This window comes from Sorex fumeus, unplaced genomic scaffold (genome assembly GCF_029834395.1).
Source record: "Sorex fumeus unplaced genomic scaffold, SorFum_2.1 ptg000098l, whole genome shotgun sequence".
Classification (NCBI taxonomy): Eukaryota; Metazoa; Chordata; class Mammalia; order Eulipotyphla; family Soricidae; genus Sorex; species Sorex fumeus.
In genome coordinates, this window is record NW_026606155.1 from 44,745,939 (window position 1) to 44,771,889 (window position 25,951).

Consider the following 25,951-nt stretch of genomic DNA (forward strand, 5'->3'; position numbering starts at 1 on the left):
ATCATATAAATCATTTTTTTCTTTAATAAAAAAGATTTGCTAAGGGAATTTTAAATAATAAATAATATAAGAAAATGCACTTACAGAATATTGCTTCATTAGAAAATAGAATAAAATATAATTTTTATTAAAAGCTATCTTCTTCCATTAAGATATTTTCTATAAAAGGTTTCTTTTAAACTATTTCAAGGCTGGTGATATAGCTCAGCAGTAGAACATTTGCTTGTATAGGTGAGGCTCTGGTTTCCATTCATGGCACCACAGGAAGTAAAGTCCTATATAGTTCCATTAAAATATTTTTTCTGTAAAGTATTGTCAAAAGCTTTTATTCCAACTGAAAGTTCTGTTATTCTTCTCTAAGGTGCTTTCATTATCTCATTATCATTACTTAAAAGAAGTGGTTGTATGATTTACTAACAGAATTTAATTGATAATCTTAAAAAATTATTATCATTTTTCTTACAAGGCTTATGTTTATAACAAGATCATACATAGTTTAAACAAGTCTTTCTTATTCTAGGCCAGATATCCCCTGAGTATGTGCCTTTACCCGCAAGATCCAGACCAGTGTCTTACACATTAGATGCATTGTGACTATTCAGTTAATTACTAGTCAAATAACTTGCTAAAGAGTATTCAGTGTTTTACTTCCTGACTTTAAAACTCTTCTGGTAACAAATAATCCCATGATTTCATTATTCTTCAGGTTTTATAAGCATTACATTCATTTGTCAGCAGTCATTCAATGCACAACGTATCTAACCTTGCTTTTTTTTTTTGCTTTTTTTTGGGTCACACCCGGGGATGCACAGGAGTTACTCCTTGTTCATACACTCAGGAACCACTCCTGGCAGTGCTTGGGGGACCATATGGGATGCTGGGAATTGAACCTGGGTTGGCCACACACAAGGCAAATACCCTACTCACTGTGCTATTGCTCCAGCCCCTAACCTTGCTTTTAAGGATCCCCAGTAGGAAGCACAGCCATGAAAGAATATACAGTCAATAGAAGTAGATTAAGGTGCTGCCTAAGGGGTGACAGGTGGTCTTAGTCTCCCTACCCTAGTAATTAGGGTGAGATAGGCAAGGTCAGCATCTTGGAAGAGATGATGTATGTTTGAGATGCAGAATTCGAGAAATAAAAAAAAGAAAACATGCAGACAAATGATGCTCTGTGTGTGTGTGTGTGTGTGTGTGTGTGTGTGTGTGTGTGTGTGTGTGTGTCTCCTTTGGGAATCTCCCTCCCATTATCAAAGGTGGTTCTGACCTGAATTTGTGCTTATCACTTTCATAAATTTCTTTATTGTTACATTGTGCAGTTATGTGTATAATCTCCGGGTGGCTAGGGAGAGCCCTGGTGTCTCTCCCTCTCGCCGCCAGGGTTCGGTGGTCTCAGGCTGCTCCCCCACCCGGGGAATCCCAGGCCATGGGTGGACGGAGGAGGAAATGAGGGCCAAGCTAGTTGGTGATCAGTTGCCATTTATTCCATTCTCCCCGTGCATCTATTCCAGTCTCCCTAAGCCCCCCATTCTAGTCTCACACTGCCCCTCATTCCCATCTCCTCCTGTTTCTCCCACTCATCTCTCTGCGCTCCATCTTGCAGCCTGGGCTCTCTCTCTCCACCTGCCTGCTCCTATATTCTACTACAGTCTTCTCTCTCTGTCCCCCTTGCTAGTCTCTCCACGCTCCATCTTGCTGCCCTGGTCTCTCCTCTCTCTCCAACTCTCTTGTTTCTCTCCAACTCCCCAGAATTTAGGGTAGATTACATCCAGTCCTGTAGCAAAATCAACATAAGAAAGCCCTTCCTGACACCAATCAGACTCAAGGGCTGAAACACCACCTAGTGGTGTTCCTCTTCTCCTTAGTCCAACAACTTAATTAACATCTTAATTAACATCTTAATTCTGATTCTTAATATTATTTTGTATGGACACGGTAAGAGATAGATTGATCTTGTAGGGTGGCTCTCCTGGGAACATCTCACCAAAGACCCAGACTACATTGCTCAGGCCAGATTAATCTTTCCTAACCCTAGCAGGGTCTGAATCTAGTTATTGCTTTTTGGATCATGACAGAATTTGTCAATGACCATGCTCTTAACTTATAGTTAAGTATTATGGTGCTTTGGCCAAGTCTATTTCGATGCCAGGGTAGCACGTAGCTCACAGTTTGCCCTGGGTCCATCCAGTCCCTCATCAGGGCCCTGATTTGGGAGTACTAGCAAGTAAGGGCAACTGAGGCTTAAGTTGAGAGAACAGACGTGCAGGAGATAAATATCATTCAGAGTCAATTAATTCCCAAGTGACAAAGGCATGGCATTAACTGTCTTCTTGTGTACATACAAAAAGGACATTGTTCTGAATTAACTATGCAAAGGACTTAAGGAGAAGAGAAAAGCAATATTTACAAGTCAACGGAGCACAAAAAAAGAGATTACAAATAAACACAGGAATGGGAGCACTATGATGGGAGTAGCCCAATAAACCTAAGCTCCCTGTGGCAAGGCAGAAGGACAAACTGATGTTATCCTATAGATAGGTATCCCAATTCTAGTATCACCTGTTTTCAGACTTCATGTAAGTGATATGATATAGTGTTTATGTAAAAAATAAACATCAGTTAAGATGAGCCAAGCACCAGAGAGATAGTACAGTGGGTAAGACACTTGCCTTGCACACAACTGACCTGGGTTTGCTCCCCAGTGCTACATGTGCTCTCTCAAAGACTGACTAGAGTGATCTCTAAGCACAAAACTAGGCATAAGCTTGGTGAGGCTCAGAAATAAAACAAAATGGGTCAAGCAATACTGTAGACATTGAACAAACATTACCAAGTGATCCTCCTAACTCAGTGGTGTGGGTACTGTTATATCCCTTTTTTAGCGAAAAGGAACTACAACTCAGTGTTTTCATTTGAATAAGTTTTCACAAATAATAAGTAGAAAGGTAAATTTCAATTCCTTCAAATCCTGGTAGATTTGTTTGTTTTTGTCCTTGACTTTAAAAAATAATTTTGCTCATGAAAATCACCACGGTTGGGTGTTTGTGTTTGTATGTCTTTGTGCATGCGTGTGTGTGTGTGTATGTGTGTGTGTGTGAGAGAGAGAGAGCAAAAAACTTAAATTCCTATCCTTTAAAAATATAATGGATTCTAGTAACTAGTATTTTTCTAATATTAGAGATAACCTCAGTGTTCCTGTCTTAATAAAATCCTCTTGGGGCCAGAGATAGTACAGCAGGTAAGGCATTTGCCCTGCACATGGCCAACCTGGGTTTGATCCCTAACACCCCATATGGTCCACATATGGTCTCCTCAGGAGAGATTCCTGGGTGCAGAGACAGGAATAAGACCAAGCATTTCCAAGTGTGTCCCCTACTTAACCCCACCAAACGAACAGAGAAACAAAATCCTCCTATTACTGTAGAAACTTTACTGTGGTGAAGATGATAAGAAATAGTAAATGGTAGCTACTCACCTAGCCAATTTCTCTCATTTCTTACTGCCTGCTTGTTCAAGTTAGGATTAAATTTAGTGAAATAATAGAAAATAAAACTGACTTGGATAAAATAACTTTTTCTTTATATAGATACTGAGAGCATACTATATGTGTAGGGTGGTTAAATTATCATCAGAGACTGATGCTTTCTCTGTCTTTCATCTCCAGTGTCCTTATCATGCAACTCCTCCAGATTGTCTCATTGTTCCCAATAGTTGCAAGATCTCACTCATTGAAGTCATCCCCAACACAGGAAAAAGAAAGAAAGGAAAGGAAAGAAAGAACAAAATGTCTTGATTCCCATATAACTTTAGTTCACATTAAAGAGCTTTCTCAGAAGTCCCTTGCCAAAATCCCAGCTATAATTTGTTAGTTAATCATAGCTGCAAGGAAGTTCAAAAATGATTTTTAGCCAAGCACATTATTGCTTCTAAAAATACAGCAGTTTGTTGGAATTGAAGAAGGAGGAATTGAGCATTAAGAAAGAAATTAGCAAAGGCAGCTCAGATAGAGAAGGGACCACCAAGTAAAGGATGCTTGGAGAGCCCTCTGGGGATGCGAGAGGTGTGCTGAAAGTAGATAATAGACCAAACATGATGGTCACTTAATACCTGTGTTGCAAAACACAACACCCAAAAGGAGAGAGAGAGCAAAAGGGAATGTGCCTGCCACAGAGGCGGGTGGGGGTGGGGGCGGGGGATTGGGGAGGGGTGAGGGGAAGGATACTGGGATCATTGGTGGTGGAGAAAGAGCACTAGTGGAGGAATGAGTACTCAATCATTGTATGACTGAAATGTAAGCATGAAAGTTTGTAAGTCTGTAACTGTACCTTACGGTGATACATTAAAAGAAAGAAAGAAAATACAAACTCCTGTAAGCTGTTAGAAAGAATAGAAATTTCACCAACAGTTTGTAAGTTCAGCCTCTATGGAAAATAGTACGTAGATTCTTTTAAAGTAAAAAATAGAAATATGACAAAAGAAAAAAAAGAATGAAATTAGAAACCTCTAGGAAAATTCAAATTGTTGAGCCTTCTAAAGGTGCTGATCTCTTTTATCAGCATAATCTAAATCATTTTCAGCATCTACATTCCCTGTTGAACATACTATCTAAAATTCATAAATCTAGGCCAGAGTCATAGTATATGGGTTAAAGCAACCAACCCCAATTTGATCCCTGGAACCACATGTTGGGTATCCTGAGCACTACTAGGAGTCCCTGAGCACAGAGGCAGGAGTAAGCTCAAGTACTGCCACGTGTGGCACTAACACCAAAAATAAAACCAAAACCAAAAAAGTAGCCTACAAAATAAAATTGCTAATTTTATATATATTTCAGCAAAATCATGTATTCGTCTTGTACATGTGCAAAATTTTAAGAGAATTTATCAACGGTAAAGCACATCGTTTGTTTCAATTCAGATAATAAACAATTAAATTCATGCCATACAGAATACCAAAAGAAGAAAAACAATGGGAATCTTATCTTTTTAAGAAACTAATAGTTTCTGGAAATTAAAAGAAATCATTTGGGAATAAACACTTGTCATTTGTACTGAGGTGATCAAAAATTTGTTTTCTCCACCTGGGATTAAAACATTGAAATTCACAAGAGGGTCATGCTGTACAGCCCACACTGAGGAGTGTGGTGAAGCAAGCTGTAACTCACAGTAGACATTTTCCTGCACATTGTCGTGATGTTAGCAACAAATTCACCACCTAGTGTAACCTGTTCTTGCTTTTTACACTTATAACAGGCTTTCTTGGGAAACGATTGCATAGTTAGTCGTTTACAAAATCAACCAATTCCCATGGTGAGATTTATTTCTGTGGGAGTCAAATCTTAGATTCTAACTAGCAGAGCAAAAATCTGTTGCCATGGAAACCATTCCCATTTCACTAGGCTGGAACTGCAGTTCACTTACATGGAGATGGATTGATAAAGATGCTGGGGGAAAGGGTGAAAAGAAATCAGACATGGCTTACATCTACTCTTCTGAACAATATTAATACTGATGTTCTCGATTAATTTTATGTTAGAAGAAAATAGACCCACATGTAACGGTCCTAACAAAACTTTCAAAACTGTAAAAGGGGAAGACCTAAATATGTTTTCAAAGCTATTTACATATCCCAAAGAGTTTCTTTTTTGCCAAAAAAGAGACTTATTTATTAGAATAAAATCTTGCTAAATGGCAGTGGGAAGGAGCATTATATTAAGGATAGCTTTATTTCCTTATATAAATCAGGCTTTAAAATTAACTGATAAGTCTCTTAGAGAAGAAATATATAGATCAGCACTGGAGAGATAGTACATATTAATGCACTTGCCTTGCATGTGACTGGCATAAATTTGATCCCTGATACCACATAAGTTCCCTAAACCCTGCCAAAAGTGATCCCTGTGCACAGAGCAGGAGTAAGCCTTGAGAACAGCCAGCTGTAGCCCCCAAGCAGGAAAAAATATGTAGATCTATCATCAATCTATCACCAGAGTAAGAATGAAGGACATGAGCATATCAACACAAAACTTCTTCCTATAAAGCATCCTAAGTTTATGTGAAAGGGCACACATCTATTACAAGCCTGATGGGATTTGTGCCTTTCTATTGGACATTTCCAAAGATGGATATAGATGCATGCAGAGGTGAGGTAGGTTATCCTGTTTATTACTCTGTGACCTCCGGGTCTTTTGTGCTCCCTCTGGGAAATTACCATCTTTCAAATTGGGCACAGATTTTCCCCTAAAATACCATCAGCCAGACAAAACACTAAAATTAAAATTGTCATTGTGGGAGAGCATAGTTAGCAGTCAAATGTGATTAGATAGTAGGTACCACTCAGGGACTGTAGTAGAAAAGAAGAGTCTTGACCAAGGGAAGGGCATGTACAGTCACAGCATCTTTCTTTATCCCAGTCTATAAGAGCCTTGTAGTTCAGGATTCTCAAATCAAGTATTTAAAAAACTAAGTGAAATGTGTCCTTTGGTCAATTGTTATCTTTATTTTTTTTTATAATTTACTTATTTATTGAATCACTGTGGGAAAAGTTACAGAGCTTTCAGGTTTAGGTTTCAGTCATGTAAATATCAAACAAACACATTTCCCTTTACCAATACTTATTTTTACCCGCGAACCCCAGTAGAACCCCACCTCCCACCCCTCCCAATTCCTGTGAGGCAGATGAGTTCTAGTTAACACTCTATCTACTTTGACTAGATTTATTGTTTCAATAAAAGATGCACCATATTATTTAGAGTTTACGACCGCCCCCCAAATCAGACATGCTGAAAAAGCATTGTGAAATGATTTGCTTTCTACAGCTGGGTTTAAGAATTAAATGATGTCGCGATGACGGCTGTGCAGTTTTGGATTTCTGCTATTTTACTTATTAACCCTGGAAGTATTTCTATTAAAAGTTAGATAGTTAAGAGATTGATTTCTGTGTTATGGAGTCGTGGCCGTGCCGGAGAGCCGCTCGTGGGGGGCAACTGGTGACCTTGGTAGGGCGTGAAGGACGGACCAGAACGCCCCCCTTCCCATGAGGTCCCTGCCACCCCCACCCCCGGCTCAAACCTGCTGTCCACAAGGCTCCTGTGCAGCCGCCATCTTTCTTTCCAGAGAGGCCAGGGCGAATGGGGCAACACCCTTTCCCCTCCGAGCAGGCATGCTGGCGCAGTTTAACACATAGTCCATTCGCTTTTCTGCTCCAAGCGTTTGGTTTTCTGCGCTAAGTCCTTGTGCTTTTGGGGCCGTGGCCGTGCCGGAGAGCCACTCGTGGGGGGCAACTGGTGACCTCGGTAGGGCGTGAAGGACAGACCGGAACGCCCCCCTTCCCATGAGGTCAATTGTTATCTTCAATGTAGCACTGTAGCACTGTTCTCCCCCGTTGTTCATCGATTTGCTCGAGCAGGCCCAGTAACGTCTCCATCGTGAGACTTGTCATTACTGTGTTTGGCATATCGAATACCTCACAGGAAGCTTGCCAGTATATTGATTTAAGTGTGAAATACTTTTTCTGTATAACATTGTTTTAATAAACAGATTAATTATGTATAGTACTTATAGAAAAATGTCTGATTTTTAGAATATAATTATCTATAGTTAAATACAGTATACTTTTATGTATATGCACATACATAACTACTAACCAGATCAAGATATAGAACATGGCCCTACCTCAGAGAAGTTCTTCACAGCACTTTTATTCAATCTCTCTCCCTCCAAAATTACTCTTTTCTTATTTCTGTCTTCATTGATTAGTTCTTATTTTGAACTTTATGTAAATACAATACATACGTTTTGTTTCTTACTTCTTTTGTAGAAAACAGTGTTTTAAAATTTGTTTGTAAGCTGGAGGTAAATGCTTACCTTACCCATAGCTTATCCAAGTTTGGTCCCTAGCATTATATATGGTCCCTCTAGTACTACCAGGAGTGATCCCTGAGTGCAGAGCCAAGATTAAGCCCTGAGCACCGCAAAGTCTGGCTGAAAAGCAAAAGAAAATAATAACAATTGTGTTTTTCTCTTTCTATTGCCAAGCAATGTCTCAATATACACTATCCATGCAATAGTTAAGAGCCTTTATATTGTTTCTAGCTTTGGATTGTTATTTTAAAAACTATAATGAAAATTTATCTGCATCTTTTATGGAGATATGCTGTCATACAGAGTAGATGCATATTTAACTTTAATATAAAGCCCATTTTCCCCTCATACTTTTATCACTCAGACATCCTGTAGCTAGGCTAGTGGGAGTGTATTGGCTTCTCAGTGTGTGCCCTTCATTTTAAAACAAGTTGCTCTGACTCTGCATCAATCTTGCAATGGGTTGCTGAGATCAAAATTAAAATTAAAATATTATGACTAGCATTACCTACCACTCTAAAACCCCATACTTTTGAGAAATACATAGTTTTTCTTACATTAATAACAGACCAAATAAATAAACTAAGGTTTCGGGGGAGCCATAAACTGATTATCAGAACAGATATAAGCTGGAATGGAACATGTTAGTACCCAAAGGACACATCAATTTAGGCTTCCAAAATGAACAATAGCCACTTGCTCTAAAGAGATTGAATCAACTCCCTGTCCCAATTTTTAAGAAGTCATTAAAATTCAATGGCAGACTCCAGCCTGATGGGGACATTTCATTCTTGGTGATTAGTTATAGGACTGTTGAGTCAGCTCAGTCTCACGGAATTTCTGGCTTATCTGTATGTCAGGTGCCTCATATGTAAATATGTCAATTTTTGTTCTTCAGAGCAACCTTGAAATGTGTCTACAGATTGCAATGAATTATGTTTATTTTATTCTTTGTGGCCATTTTGCCCATCTAATTTCCTCCAACTTCAAAGGGATAGCAGAAGTTGTATATTTTAAATGTATTTACTGACTGTAAGTAATGCAATCTAACCAAAGGGAGTTAAGCATTGGGCTCTTAACTCAATGCTTTTTAAGCAAAAAAATTCATAAGTTAAAAATTATTATTAGAGTTTCTATGTTAAAGTTTTATAGCTCAGAAAGTTGATGCACAGAACTGAGTTCCTTTTTGGATGCTGTTAGGGAGAATCCACTTCCCTGTCTCCATCTTCCAATCTAGAGTCTACCTGCACTGGTTGATCCAGGGTTTCATTTCTGTCTCTTCTTAGCTTCTCTATGATCCTTCTGTAATCTTATTTCCCTCCCACTGACTGTATCTCAGAATGTCCTTTACATGTAAGGATTCATTGGGCTCACACAACCAATCCAATATAACATCTCTATTTCAAGGTCTATAACCATAATAACTGTAAAGTGCCCTTTACTAAGTAAGATAAACATATGCAGAAGTTTCTGGTGAAAAATTTTAGGGTGTGAGCATCATTCAACAGCTGCAGTCTTTTTGACACACTAAGAAAGAATCTATGCCGATTTCAGTGACTGCTAAAACATTAGTGCTCCTTTGTAGTGAATTCATCAGGCATTCTATAGGCATAACATGACCATTGTGCCTTTCACTTCCCCTAACATGTCTCAAAGACTGAAGAATGAATAGTTCTTTAAGGCCGTTAGTTGTCTCCTGATAAAGTTTAAAGGTAATTTTGTGTCCAGAATCAGAGAGGACTTGATCTTTGGTATTATGGACAAAAGTTTTGAAAAAGAAAAAAAATACTTCTTTATAGTTTCCATGCAACTCTTAGTACTGGAAAAGAGACACTCAAATTATTGATGAACATGAGGACAAACTGCCAGAGCAATACTGGAAGTGAACACTTTTAAAAAGAAATTCAGGGAGGAAAATAGCCACCTCTCATGATCTGGCTATCAGTATGACTGGGAGTGGAAGGTAAGTATAAGCCTGGATTGAGCACATACAAAGCATATGCCCTAACTTTTGTACTGTCTCCCCAATTCTGTCATTGTGATTTAGCTTTGACAGTACATGAAAGGTGAGAAATATTCTGTTCTGGGTCTAGGAGGTAAGTATAGGATGAAAATAAAAAATGTTTCATTATTTTACATTCCATCTAAAGAAATACTATATAAATATTTGGGCTTCCAAATTAACCCCCAAATAATATATAATGGACCACGAAGATAATTCAGGCCTGGATCCCATATCTGGTATGGACAGAGACTCAGATTTAATCCTAGGCATTGCAAAGTCACCCTAGTATTGGGGTAGATGTGGTGGTCCCCAACACTCCTAGAGAGGTCTCCCAAGATATCCTTAATATCTTTAATGCAATATATTTTCCTAAATTATTATTTCTACTTAATATCAAAATAATTTTTAACTTCTTTTATTCAAGGTTTATTTAGAATGGCATTTCTTAATTTCTGAGAGATACTAAACATTAAGTGAAACATTTGGGGGAATGTAGTGGAATAATGTCAATGTCACTTTGTGTCAATGTCACAATAAAAGTCAACTTTGATTCTATAAAAGTAATCCCAGAAGTAATTCCTCAGTAGCCCCCTCCAGTTTAACTCCTGAACTATATATTCTATACCAGGAATGAGCACTGCTAAGAGTGATCCATGAGCAAAGTCAGGAGTAATCCCTGAGCACCACTGAGTATGTCCCCCTCCTCCAGAAAAAGTAAAGTCATCTGCAGTATAAATCAAGAGGCCAAGCAATACTGACAGGAATTTAAAAAATTATTCACATGCAAGGTATATTTAAATCTGATTCCAGACTGATTCCAACCATAATACCAATAAATAATTGTTTTAGCTTACTAAATTCTCAAAATGCCAGAGCAGTGAGATACTGTTTCAAAGTGATGGTTCATCATCTTTTACAAGTGAGAGAAAAAGATCAATAAGGAAGAAATAAAACTCATCAAACAGTTTCTCTTCAGCTTTAACTCACAAAATTCTGTTTCTCTGTTTATCAATGAGTCAGTTTTCAAGGTGACTTTCAATATCAAGAAGAACCTTCAGACTTTTTTGCCTTTGCCCATGAACGCCAGATTCTCTGGGAATCTCCTTCACCTTCCTTGCTTTTTGCACACACTGCTCATAACACCTGATAAAGTCAGTGCACAGGTCCCAGTGCAGTCACCCTTGAGAACCTTCTCCACAGAGTCACCCTGGGAGCACTGTTTGGACTGGATTTCAAGTCTGTGCACACCTCCCTATAATATTCACAAGGCTGTGACTTTGGCCTAACCTTTTTACTTTCTGATTTTTCTCAAACAAGCATGTTCTACTTTTAAAATAGGTTTTAGAGGTTATTTCTTAGTTCCCTCTTGATATTTCATTCTCATCCTTGGAAACACAAAGGAATGATTAAGAACCCATTTCTACTTTTAACACTTGAGTCACTAAAAGAACACAGGAAAGTGCATTTATATGAAAAGTAGCTCAGTGATTTTTTATTTGATTGCCACTATTTCTAAGAGCATATTTTTACTTATTTTGTGAAGAAGTCTTTATTGAATCAAAAATATCTATCTGGAACACTTGACTACTATAGAGAGCTAAACATTTCCACATCTCAAAAAATGTCTTGCTTATCTTAACACTCTCCCCTGATAGTACCAAACAATGAGGAATGCTGTCTACACCTTTCTGGAAAACAGTCAGAACTTAGAGCTGAGAGAAAAGACAGCTTTCACACAAAGGCCAACTAGACTGTGTTCCATCTCCAGGATGTAAAATCCAATATTTGCACAAAGGCTTAGCTCCAGGAAGGCAGATGTTTTAATGTCTTCTGTAAGTACTTAGATACTGCCTAACAACACACCTATCCTGGTTTATAATATCCAAAGAAAGGCATGCTCTCTGACAAAGACTGAGGCAAAATGGAGCTGACCTTATAGCCTATGTGCCTGCTGTGTAAAGTTACATGCCTTCAATCACAGTTGCTGCATGAATTTTTCAGCTCCCTCAGCACTGTGAACAAAAGCCATGGAGGCATCTCAAATCAATTTTCTTTCAAGAAACAATGATCACTGGGTGAGACAACAATTTCTTGTTGTCATTTTTATTTTTATTTATTTATGATTTTGTTGTTGTTTAGTTTTTGTTTGTGTGAAGAGTAGGATTGTTTGTTCAAGATCTCCAAGGTGCTGTCCTCCCCCATCTCATTGCTGGGGAAAAGCCCACCATGTTGATTCATCTTCGATTTGAGAGTTTTCCCATATAAAGAAACAAAATTCGTTTAGTTTTTGTTTGAGGGCCATTTTCACCTGTGTTCAGGGCTTACTCCTGGTTCTCTGCTAAGGGATCATTTGTGGTAGTCCTCAGGGGACTATATGTGGTGCCAGGGATTGAACAAGTTTTGCCTACATACAAGACAAAGGCCTTACCCACTTTATTATCTCTCCAGCACAGAAATATCTTAATTTTTGTGGATAAAGATTAGGTAGAATATTCCTGGAATTCAAACTCCAGTCAGAATTAACTCTGTCCTTACTAGGAAAGCAAATACTTCTCATTTTACCTGAGAGGTCGATAAACTACATTTCTGTTGTTGATTGCTCAAATGGTCTTATCTTCTGCTTTATTAGAGTCAATAAGAATTTTAAATAGAATCAGATTTTTATGTAAACTCAGATTGTAGTAGTTTCAGATCATTGTTTCTAATTTCTTTATCTTTGCTTCATATGAGCTATTGCTAGTGGTCCATGGTGAAACTCCTTGGATATTAATTAAATTAATAAATCATATAAGGAGTATTATTATTGCTGTTGATATTAGTCAGTTTTACTGTAGGTATCACCATCCTTACCCAAAGTCAAGAGGCTCTTATATACTCACACACTCATATACTCTCATATTTTCCCACATACTCTTACACACACTCATGTACATGTGCTTGCCTAGACTATTAGTTTAATTTTTTTAGTTACAAATAGTTAGCTTCTGGGCTTAGAAACAGGTTGGCATTTCCTGACATGTCAGTCTCTGAGGCTTTCTATTTATCCAGTCACAGTAATCTACGGTTTGAGTAAGTTTGGAATCCAAAGAGAGTCCTTCAGGGAAGCAGGAAAAATAAATATTTTAGATAGAAGGGGAATCAATTCCAGTGGGCAGCTCAACTTGAAGGTTTTCCATATTCTTGATACTCCATAAATCCTCATTTCTTTACCTCATTCAAAACTCAGTTCTGTTTTTCCCAAAGATCAGTAGATCTAGGATAACCCAGTTTAACAGGATAAAACCAGAGTTGAGCCTAATCCAAAGATTCTTGGCATCCTTCTGCAAGACCCCTCTTTATGACAGGAATTCCAAAATGTTGCAAAAAAAAAGGAATTTGAACATTCATGGCTCAAACAGCCATGCTATAATTTACATATTATTTGACAGTTAAGCATAATTTTTCTTCAGAATCAATCAGACTCCCTCATGCGCTCACCTCTTTTAGTTTTACATGCTTCTGGTGAGAGACGGATTCTCTTTGGGAGGCTAAGCCAGGAACATGATTGGAATCAGATTAGGGTTTGTGTTCCAGCTCATCTGTGTATTAGTAGTAAATCCTTAATTCAGGTATACCCTCTCTGAACCTCTACAAAACAACAACATCATGATTGTGATTAACTAGGTTACAAATTTAAAAACACCTGTGAAATATACTATTCACATTCCTTTAGAATCAAATTATACACCTGTGAAATATACTATTCACATTCCTTTAGAATCAAATTATACCCATCACTGCTCTGTGTTTTGCATTGACCCTGGTACCTGGGAAGGAAGAGGCATGGGTCACACTTCTTAGTGACTTACATTGTGACAGAGCTGCCGGGGAGACAGGCAGATCATTTTCTGAGCCACCAAGCTGCACTTATTGGTTAGCCACCTCCTAGATTTTGTGGCAATTCTTTGTCTGACCTTTTTTTTTTTTTTGGCCCTTTTCATGCCTCTAACGTTGAATTTCAGACAGCAAGGATGCTTCCTTTGTCCCAATTTGTCTCCATTCAATATGTGGAGTAAACTGAGAGAGGAAAGGACACATGATTAAATGTTTATGGCAGGAAAAAGAAAAGAGACAGTTTTCATTCAGCATGCTTGGCAGCTGTCCGGATGTGTAAGTAAATAAGGAATTGGTCAGGATGGACTGAATTTCATTACCCATTTGCTGAGCTTACATGATAATGGGTTCTGCATTCACAGGCGAAGCTTCTGGTCTCCTGTAGCATTCAGTTCTCTGAGAGGTGAGTGGAACCAAAGCTTAAGTAGAAGTGAAACAAACAGAAAGCAAGAGAGGAAAGGAAGGGTAGAGATTTTATTCCTCTCCTTTCATCTCCAAATAACTTGCCTCTTTCTAGAATATTCAGAACATGTTTTGACCGCTTGACTAGAAATTTATCAGTCCTTCTTTGGATAAATCATTTTTTCATTCTCATTTACTCCCTGATTATGACACCTTTTTCAGAAAATATGGAAAAGAAATATAAAAAAATCAGAAAGTTGTTGCTTTGGCATAATAAACAGCTTCTCATAATGGCCTGTGCAACCAAAGGTGCCATAACAAAAACGTAACCTAAATGTTCACATCTTCAGTGTTCCTGGTCATAAATTTTCAGTCTTGTTCTTATGCCCTGAATACAAATATCACTGTTAGCCCAAAGCAGAATTTTAAACGCTTTTGGGAAATGAAATCAATCAATACTAACATTTTTATACATCAGTTGTAGCTTATAAATGTGACCAAAAGGCTATCCTATAAAAGCAATGCACCTATTAATTTTCTAATAGGAGCATTATTCTGATGATAGATTGCAAGATTTTTTTATTATCTTCTGCTCAATTTCTTTGTAGCATAAGAGAAAAGTTTCTAGGGGGTACAGAGATAGTACAAGAAATAAGGAGCTTGTCTGAGTTCAGTCCACTTAATTCTATCCTTACCATTACATATAGTTCCCTGAGCCCTGCCAGATGATGTGGTCCCTGAGCACAGAGTAAAGAGTAAGCCCTGAACGCATCCAGGTGTGGACCAAGCCTCTTTCCCTAACCATTGCTTCACCTGGGCTACACTTCTTTAAGGGTATGTGAGGTCTAACATCTAGCATTATGCAGCTACATTATCCAAGACTGAATCTAAGAAATCAGCTAACCAGTTCTATGTAACTGAATAAGTTTGGCTTTAATACTCCAACTTCCAAGTAAGGTTATAAATTTATTAAAGGCATGAAATTATGTAGTCAGAAATACAAAGTTCTAAAGTATAAATAAAAAATCCTTTAGAATATGAGTCTCTTTTTATTGTATGTTCCTAAGACCCTCTTTCAATTTTTTACACTTCCTGTAGAAATTTCTTAAGGAGAAAATAATTACCCCCAAATTATAGTGCAGCCGGGTCCTAGTAATAAGTAACTGAGAAGACCTTTAAGTAACTGCAGGTTCAGTTCACTTGGCACTTTCATACTCAGTTGTATTGGTCTGACTTCCCAGAACCCCAGTATTTAGAGCAATGTAAGTGTTGGGTCAGAGAGATGTACAGCAGGTAAGGCCTCTCATGAAGCTGTCCTGGGTTTGATCTCTGAAACCACATATGGTCCTCCAAACAAACCCAAGAGTGACCTCTGAGTACAGAGCAAGTCTTGAGCACTTTTTGATAAGCCCCCTCCAACCAAAGGCACATGTATTGAAGGATATCCTCTAACAGATCCTATTCTAAGAATCTGCCATCTGCATCCCCCCAATCAGTCAGCACATGTTTTGTGAGTCGGAAGTAAAGAGATATATAACAGTGAATAGCATCAGATATTTATTGAGTAATAGGCCATATGTCAGCAGTAATCTAGGCATTAACTGTCCTATCTCATACAAGACTTACAATAGCCCAAAGTAGTATTCTTCTCTCCGCCCCTCTTGGAGAGCCCGGCAAGCTACTGAGAGTATCTTGCCCGCATGGCAAAGCCTGGCAAGCTACCCGTGACATATTCGATATGCCAAACACAGTAACAAGTCTCACAATGGAGACGTTACTGGGCCTGCTCAAGCAAATCGATGAACAATGGGAAGACAGTGCTACAGTGCAGGAAAATGTATTAGGAACTTTTCCAAAGCCTGTGTTTTTCTACAATCATTCCACACTACTTCTTATATTGGCCTTTTTCACTTTTTTACTATTAGATTATAGTATATAGTTTCACAAGTACTGCTTAACAATGTGTTCAGATCACCATCCCTATCCCCAAGATGCTGTGCCATCTCACCACTAAAAAAAACCTACTCATTCCTCCTAATGCCCTTTCCCTCGAGTAATCACTGTGGTTTACATCAAGTTTAGAAGTTTGCTTTAGCTTATTTATATCTAAATATGAATGATTATATTAGTAATTATCACATATTTTGCTTACCACAGTTTCTTCAGTTTTGTTTGTTTGTTTGTTTCACTTTTTGGGTCACACCCTGCGATGCACAGGGGTCACTCCTGGCTCTGCACTCAGGAATTATCCCTGGCGGTGCTCAGGGGACCATATGAGATGCTGAGAATCGAACCTGGGTTGGCCACATGCTAGGCAAATGCCCTACCTGCTGTGCTGTCACTCCAGCCCCACAATTTCTTTAGTTTTATCTATCTCTGGGGCAGAAGAAATATTACAAAGGTTAAGGTACTTGCCTTGCATGAAGCTGATCTGGGCCCTATCTGAGCCCTATCAGGAGTGATCCTTGAGTGCAGAGTGAGGATTACAAACACACACACACACACACACACACACACACACACACATACACATACACACAAAAAACACTAAAAAATGTTTCATTCATCTTTTTCCAAATGGAATAATTTTATCTTTTTCATGGCAGACTAGCATTTCATTGAGTATTTACACCACAGCTCCTTTATCCATGCATCTGTCATTGTGATCTGCATATTTTAAAAGTTTTTACCTAATTAAAAAGTATTTACTGAAGGATCATAAAAGAAAAATTCATAGGCTTAAGAGATATAATTAATTGAAAGCTGAATGAGGCATTGCTTTGGCAAGAAGAGTGGGGTTTGGATTTTTTCCAAAGAGGCATTGTGAGAAGAGAAGCTTTTCTCTATGTTTTACAGAAAGGATGGAAAGAGATACTCAGACTGCTAAAAGGAATTCTGTACCAAATACAGTAATTCTGACTCCAAGTATAGAAAACCTCTGTACAGGGATTTAGCTAAAAGTATTTAAATTTCCTTCCCCACATAATATAAAGCCTAGTGGTACGAGGCTAGATTATTCAGATGCCTTTGGAACAGAGATTTTTTTCTTTTTCTATCAACATGTAGGCCTTCTCTTTATGATAGTTCCATCTGTGAAGGCAGATGAGAACAAAAGAAAGAAGCTGCTCTAGTAGCACTAAATTTCTACTTAAAGAATCAGAACTATGTCCTGGAACCTCCTCTGCAGGCAAGGCAGGCTGGGAAAACTAGTGTTCACTTGGACACATTTGTCCTCACGTCCATCCCTTCCTCTGACGGAAATGCATTCATATTAATGAGAGGTTTGGGAAAATAGAAAAAGAGTGATGTGGAAAACCACACCAGGCAACTGGTCTGTACTGGGAGAGAGAAGATGTAGAAAGGAGTTAGGGCAACAGATATCTACTGGGTGAGAGAAGATGTGGAAAAAGAATGATGCCCTGGCATTTGTATCTGTCATCTATATGTAAATGGCCCAAAGCATCATACCTAATGCCCTAACCCTTCCTTTCCTCATTTTGTTTTTAACTCTTCATTTTCCCCCAGACTAATAACCATTTTTTGATCATTATTGAGTCATCTGACCCACTGTTTGGATTATTTTTTGATTTTTGGTAAACAAAAGACATTAAATAAATTATCTCATACAAGTGGTACTACATGGGAAGTATCATGTTAAGCGAAATGAGTCAGAAAGAGCGGGATAGACACAGAAAGATTGCATTCATCTGGGGAACATAAAGCAACAAAATGGGAGACTAACACCCAGAAGTGACCGAGATTAGTACCAGGAATTTTGCTCCATGACTTGGAGACCAGCTACACGTGCTAAGGGAAAAGGAAGCTCAGATAGAGAAGAGAGCACCAAATAAAGGGTGTTGGGAGGATCCTCCCAGGGTGGGAGAAGCATGCTGAAAGTAGACTATAGACCAAACATGATTGCCACTCAATGCCTCTCTTGCAAAACACAGGACCCAAAAGGAGAGAGAGAGAGCAAAAGGGAATGCCCTGCCACAGAGGTAGGGTGGGATGGGGGGTGGGGGTGGGGAGTGGGAGAGGTGCTTGGACCCGTGGTGGTGGAGGATGGGTACTGGTGGAGGGATGGGTACTTGATCATTGTATAACTGAAACCCAAGCACAAAAATTTGTAAGTCTATAACTGTACCTCATGGTGTTTCACTAATAAAAAAATATAAATAAAATAAAATAAAAATTTTTAAAAAATTAAAAAAATATCTCTGAAATGTCTACTTAATGAGATGAGGAATTCTGGGCCGATACCAGCTGGTACAGGCCTGTGATAACTGTGACCAAAAGTGTTCATGGTATCACAAGAGAAACCGCCCAGGAAAACTGTAGAAAGACTCTTCACACCATTGTTTACAGAATTCTCATATAAAAATGTCAACTCAGTGACCTAAACTTAAAAAATATAATGGAGGAAGCTGAGAACTCTTGAGTCTTACATCAAAGCCCTGTGCTGGCCTTAAGCTCATTCCTGTGATTACAACTCTGTGGTTTCTTTCTTCGTCTTTGCAGAGCCAGCTCTCCCAGGCGCTGAATGGACTCTCAGACCGGGCCAAAGAAGCCAAGGAGTTCCTGGTGCAACTCCGCAACATGGTGCAGCAGATCCAGGTACTGGCAGCACCTAAGACTGAATGTAAACTTGTAAGATGTACTTGGAGAGTGAGATGTTTCTCTTTTTCTTTCCTCTTACTTGGTCTGGAAATTTCCATTTATTTTGTTCTACTTTATCTCTTCTAATACATACAAACATACGTAAAGTTCAATTACAAGTATACCCCTTTTGAGGCATTTACATATTTTTTGACACTTATGTAACCGTTATTATTATTGTTACTTTGTAATGTACTTTTTTCAAGTACCATGATGTCTACATGTGTGCAGAAAGTGGTCTCAGCATGGTGGTGGCTGGTCCTGGAGGTCTTTGGTAGCCAGAGCCCTGGTCGGGGCGGGGAGGAAAGCTCAACCCGCTCCCCTCCAAGGGGCCCCGGCGAGGACAGCCAGGTGCGGGGGCAGGAGACTGCACTGTTCTCTTCCGGGAGCTGGTTTTTATAGTCTCTGAGTCTTGGTGCCGTGTAATCCCATCAACGGCCAAGACTCAGAGACTATAAAAACCAGCTCCCGGAACCGACATCTTATTATGACATCTTATTATCTCATTCCTACTTTGGACAAACTGGCAGGCTACCAAATGTAGCCTGCCCACATGGCAGAGTCTGGCAAACTCCCCGTGGCGTACCCAATATGCCAAATACCAGTAACAATGATGGGTCTCATTCTCCTAAAGAGCCTTGAATATAATCTCAGGGCTAGGATGAAAGAGACATTACTGGGGCCTGCTCGAGGCAATCAATGAATAACAGGATGATTTGTGATTTGTGATGATGTCTACATTTCTTTCTTTTTTATTTTTTTGCTTTAGTTATTTCAGTTACTGCATAACTGTATTATTCTTTTTTAAATTTATTTATTGAATCTCTGTATCGTTCCAATTTTAGTATATGTGCTGCCGAAGCGAGCTGGGCCAAAGCGAGTATATGGGGCTGGAGCGATAGCACAGTGGTAGGGCATTTGCCTTGCATGCAGCCAACATGGCCGACCCGAGTTCGATTCCTCCACCCCTCTCGGAGAGCCCAGCAAGCTACCGAGAGTATCTCGCCCGCACGGCAGAGCCTGGCAAGCTCTCTGTGACGTATTCGATATGCCAAACACAGTAACAACAAAGTCTCCAATGGAGACGTTACTGGGCCCGCTCGAGCAAATCGATGATCAACGGGAGGGCCTTTATTTTATTTATTTATTATTTTATTGAATCACCGTGAGAACAGTTACAAAGCTTTCAGGTTTAAGTCTCAGTCATTTGATGATCAAATGACTACACCAGCCATCCCTACACCAGTGCATATTTTCCACCACCAAGAACCCCAATATACCCCCCACCCCACCCCTCTTCATGCCTGTGAAGCAGATGATTTCCACTTAACTCTCTCTCTACTTTGATTACATTCATTATTTCAGCAAAAGATGCACCATTATTGTTTGGAATTTTCCCCCAACAATCAAACCTGCTGAAAAGGCACTGTGAAATAATTTGTTTTCTATTGCTGTTCATGAAGACTATATGAAGTCGCATGGCTGATATAGTGGCCACGCAATTTTAGGTTTCTGATATTTTACTAATTAAGTCTGGAGGAATTTTTGCCAAAAGCCATGTAGTTCCGAGATTGGTTTGTGTGCCTCTGGGGCCATGGCCGTGCTGAAGAGCTGCTCAGCGGGGGAGGGGAGGAACTCGTGGTCTCGGCAGGGCAAGAAGGATGTCTACATATTTCTAATATCCCAGAAACACAACATGGGGGCCAAATGATTTCTCTGTTCCACTCTAGATCCTAATTCTCAAATTCTGGTTATTTGCAATGAAGCCTCTTTATGAATTCAGTCATTTTATTGACTTAAAAATGCATAGATTCCCCAAACATCTTGCAATGATTATATTTGTATTTAATGGTAAAACTAGGTCACACTTTTCCTTTTTTTCACTCTCATCCTTCTTCCTTTCCCTCCTTCTTTCCTTTTTTCCTTTTTCATAATAATTTTCTTTCTCTAATTAGATAATTAAGTAATTTTTATCATGATTCCCTGGTAATTATTATTTCATTTTTGCCTTATTTAGACACAATTACTAACTTGTCACCCAGTATTTGAAAGTTTATCATTTCTCCACTGTAGCTGAAGGGAAGGCACTATAATAAACTACATGAGATGCTAAAACAATAGCCTTCTGTACAGTTCTCTTATTATATTTTGAGGTTTGCCTCACAGAGATAGCCCAAGCTATTCGTCTGTTGGTTTTCCAAACTAACATTTAAACCATGGAAAACCAGAAATGGATTTCAGGATATTTTCCAAAATAAGTAACCTCTCAGAACATCTCACAGTGATTTCTTTGCCCTCTTGACATTCATGAGCATTTTAATACAACTTTTAGTCCCCTAATAACCTAATAGTTGCATACTTCCTTTCCAAAGCAATAGAGCTTATCAGTCAGTTCTTTCTTTGCTTCTACTAGCATAAAATGTACTAAGCTTTCCTCTACACCTAAGCATTTCATTAGATAAAAGCTTTCTTTCACTTCTAAATCAGACCTGAAGAAGGCCCTTCCATTTCTCCCAATATTAAACTACATTGGGACATAGAAAGCTCTTAAATAACTTCTATAAGAACCCAAAAGCATTAACCATGAAAGCTAAAACTTAACAACTGAACATCACTGTTCAGTCATGAAGGTAATATACAAAGTCATGAAGGTCTAATACAAAGAACATATTTCATTTCAAACTAGCTACAAAATACCTATCAATGAATGTATTATTTTATTAAGAAATAATACTTTGGGAAATAAATTAAATTTTAATAGACTAAGCTGTTCCTTCCTTGCAACACCCCCTACCAAAGCTAACAATGATTCAGCTAGATGCTCAGTTTTCAATGTTACTAGGGAATGTGTAAGTGCTCTGCCCTTCATTAATTGTAAATTATAATTGTTTTCAGATTATGGTTTAAGAGTCAAAATTATATATGTAACCTACTGAAAGAATAATTTTTAATTAACCTTTAATTAACCCTTACTAATTTTTTGTTGTTGTTTTGGCAGTGCACAGGACTTGCTCCTGACTCTCTGTTCAGGGGTCTGGCTGGGCTCAAATGACCATATGCAGTGCTGTGGGTTGAACCCAGGTCAGCCACATGCAAAGCAAGAGCTCTCCCTTCCTGTTATGCTATCACTCCAGTCCATGAATTCTTTTAGTGAAAGGCTTATTTAAAGAAACTGTCTATAGCATATAAAGCTTTTAATCAAGTAAAATCTAGATCCAGCCTTTGACTTAACCATCATGGCACATCATTTACTTGACTTACGGCTTCATAGTCACATGATGCCCTTTCCCCTACAACCTGTGTGTTCACGTCTTATTTCACGTCTTATTTTTACACTAGCTACATGCATGATTACCTACTGGAACTCATTATGTGCCTTCCTTAATAAAAAAAAGGTAAGTACTTTTGCCCTGAATTATTATTTTAAAGGTTTTTTTGAGAGTATGGATAGAGAGTGCAGCTGGTAAGGCATTTGCCTTGCCGACACACACACACACACACACACACACACACACACACACACACCATTTTTTAAAAATTTTTATTAGTGAGACACCATGAGGTACTGTTGTAGACTTACAAATTTTGTGCTTTGGTTTCAATTATACAATGATCAAATACCCATCCCTCCACCAGTGCCCATTTCCCACCACCACGGATCCCAGTATCCCTCCCACCCCCATCCCTCACACAGTTTTTGATTGCCAAATGCATATTGTGGACAGTTTCTTTTCATTCTCTTTGGGCAACATCGCTACTCTGTAAATGGGTGGAGAGCTTCATTTCCCCTGGAGGCCTGAGTTGTAGGAGTATCCAGGCTGAGAGGTATGCTCTTTCACAGGAGAACAGTGTGGAGTTTGAAGCCTGCCTGGTGGCCCAGTGTGATGCCCTCATTGATGCCCTCAACAGAAGGAAAGCCCAGCTGCTTGCACGTGTCAACAAGGAGCATGAGCACAAGCTGAAGGTGAGTGCTATGTGGTGGGGGGAGCAGAAACCCAGCATGTGCGTTTCTAGGAACCAGAATGGCCATAGCCTTGGGTGCTGGTGGCTTGTCCATCAAGGAGCAAAGCATATCTTCATACACTACCCACTGCATCATCTCACCCCTACTGGTTCAGTGATGTCTCCGGACTAAGAATTACTCTGAGCAGGCATAACAAAATACATCAAAATCCCTACTCTCATGGAGCTCCTATTCTAGCAGGATGGCTAAATAGTAAATAAGAGAAGTCAGTACAGTATGTAATATGGAAGAAAAAGGTTCTGAGGGAGAAGGAGATGGGAAAATTAAGGAGAACTGGAGAAGGCGTTGCAATTTTAGACAGGCATAGTGTGACTATTCAGAAATAAATGTACATTTTTGAGTGGAGAAATGGAGTCTGTTCTTTCCAGAAGATGATTAAGATTTGCTTAACATTGTAAGTAACTGGTGTGCCTAAAAAAGCTGCATAAACTTTTCTCATCCCTCAATAATAGCAATTGATTACAAGTCTGGGAACTTATTGGCAGGATTGTTCTTCCTGCAGACATCTTATCCCCCATAAGGGTGGGGCAATAAGGTAAACACAGACTGGACAGGTAGTTCAGCAGAAGAGAACTTCAAAGTAGGCACTCAGCAGACATCTACATATATGGCAACTAAGCCAGGAAGTGAGGGTGGTGTGAGAAAAATAAAGTATTGACCTGGAACTGGGTTGGAAGGAGAAGTGAGGCCAGACCATTGTCTGTCTGTTAGAGTTAACAACATAGAATGGAACAACCTCAGGGGTGCAGGCTCATTCATATGCTGCAGTTCTCCTTAGTATGCTGGAACAGAATCCAGTCCCTGAAAAACAAGAGAATATTCCATTTCTAAAAGAAAGTTATTTTAGTAGTAAAACCAGGGACAGAATTCAGAACGAATAACAGGAGTGCAGCTAAAGGATCTGGGTCAAATAGCTGGTGACAAGGAAGTTCTGAGTAGGACCAATGCCTTGTCCATGGTGATGAGAAACAAGATAAGAATCCTTCTTCAAGAGAGGAATAGACATAAAAAGATTGCATTCATCTAGGGGACATAAAGTAACAAAATAGGAGATTAATACCCAAGAATAGCTGAGATCGATACCAGGAGGATTACTCCATGGCTTAGAGGCCAGCTGGGCATTCTAGTGGAAAGGGCAGCTCAGATAGAGAAGGGAGCACCAAATAAAGGGTGTTTGGAGGATCCTCCCAGGAGGGGAGATACATGTTGAAAGTAAACTATGGACTGAACACGATTGCCACTCAATGCCTCTCTTGAAGACCACAACACCCAAAAGGAGAGAGAGAACAGAAGGGAATACCCTGCCACAGAGGCAGGGTGGGATGGGGGGTATGGGTGTGGGAGGGATACTCGGATCCATGGTGGTGGGAAATGGGCACTGGTGGAGGAATAGGTACTTGATCATTGTATAATCGAAACCCAAGCACAAACATTTGTAAATCTACAACTGTACCTCATGGTATTTCACTAATAAAAAATTAAAAAAAAAAAAGAATCCTTCTCTCCCTGATGATTAGCAATGTAGAGCATTTTTTCATGTGCTTTTTTGGCCATTTATATTTCTTCTTTAAGGAAGTTTCTGTTCTTCTTCCCATTTTTTTGATGGGATTGGTTTTTTTTTTCCTTATAAATTTCTACCAGTGCCTTGTATGTCTTATTAACCCCTTACTGATGATTATTGGGTGAATAATTTTTCCCATTCTTTAGGCTATTTGTATCTTGATCATCATTTCTTTTGAGGTGCGGAAGCTTCTTAGCTAAATATAGATTTGTATATCTTTGCTTCTACTTGCTTGATCAGTGGTGTTTCATCTTCAAAGATGCCTTTATCTTCAATGTCATGGAGGATTCTGCCTATGTTTTCCTCCACGTACCTTATGGCTTCAGGTCTGATATTGAGGTCTTTAATCCTGTTTTTTTTTTCAATTTAATTACTGTGATATAGACCCTTACAAAGCTGTTCATTATTATGTTTTAGTCATACAGTATTCCAATACTCATCCCTCCACCAGCTTACATTTCCAGTACCAGTGACCCCAATTTCCTCCCATCACCTCCACCTCACCCCCAACCTGTCTCTATGGCAGGCTCTTCTCTCTGTGTCTCTCCCTCTACCTCTATCTGTCTCTCTCACCTTTTGGTCATTGTGCTTTGCAGTACAGATTCTGAAATACTGTCTTGTATATCCCTTTACCTATTTTCTTTAATCCATTTTGATCTGACCTTTGTGCTTGGTGTTAGACAGAGGTCTGAGTTAATTTTTTTTGCAAGGACTATGATGAATGGTCCACGGTTGGAAGCCTGCCTTAAGGGCTGGGGAGAGAGCAGTTGGGATAGAGAAGGGACCCTTATGAAAATGGTGGTTGGAAGGGATTTCTCTGGATGAGAGATATGTGCTGAAAATGGGTAAAGGACCAAACATGATGGCCTCTCAGTATCTGTATTGCAAACCATAATGCCCAAAATGGGAGAGATAGATAGATAGATAGATAGATAGATAGATAGATAGATAGATTAAAGTGCTTGCCCTAATTAGAGATAGGCTGTGTGTGTAGGGGGGGGGGGGGGTCAGTGGAGGATAATGGGGATATTAGTGGTGGAAAATGTACACTGGTGAAGGGATGAGTGTTGGAACATTGTATGACTGAAACCCAATCACAAAAGCTTTGTAATCTTATTGTGATTCAATTAAAAAATTAATGAGAACCCTGTTTCTCACTGGGGCCTGAGCTCTGGGCAAGATCTGCAATGAGAGTGAGTGTCAAGGCTTAGCCCTAAGCAGTAGAGCAGCTGGTTCTTCACTTGTGTCCATCCACCACCACCCCACAACCGCCCCTCCCCCCTCCCACCGCCCCAAGCACTGAGTTCCCAGGTCTCTGCCAGGAAGACAGGGCAAGCCACCTGACCAAACAAAACAAAACAAAAACTGTGCTCTAGCTTCTTCCTCCATGACCTACCTGCTTGTTGCTCCTCAAAACATTCTGAGACATACAGTGTCTTCCTTCCCACAGTCTGGCCAGTAAAGTCCAGGCAGAAATGTGGCTGGAATATGAACCTTCCCCCACTGTCTTGGAGATGTCAGGACTATGACTCCAAGGAGGTTGTGCGGTGATCCAAGCTAGAAATGGT

The 25,951-nt window shown here is 39.3% G+C and overlaps 1 protein-coding gene across 5 annotated transcripts in view; it reads left to right on the plus strand.

Annotated features, from left to right (window-relative positions):
* The window catches only part of TRIM9 (tripartite motif containing 9), a 107,401-nt gene that overhangs the window by 33,771 nt on the left and 47,679 nt on the right, over window positions 1–25,951 (plus strand). For all 5 annotated transcript variants that reach the window (XM_056134401.1, XM_056134402.1, XM_056134399.1 and 2 more), the window contains exons 2-3: window positions 18,661–18,756; window positions 22,640–22,762. In XM_056134401.1, coding sequence (XP_055990376.1) covers window positions 18,661–18,756; window positions 22,640–22,762 — 219 coding nt within the window. The remainder of the gene's footprint in view (window positions 1–18,660; window positions 18,757–22,639; window positions 22,763–25,951) is intronic.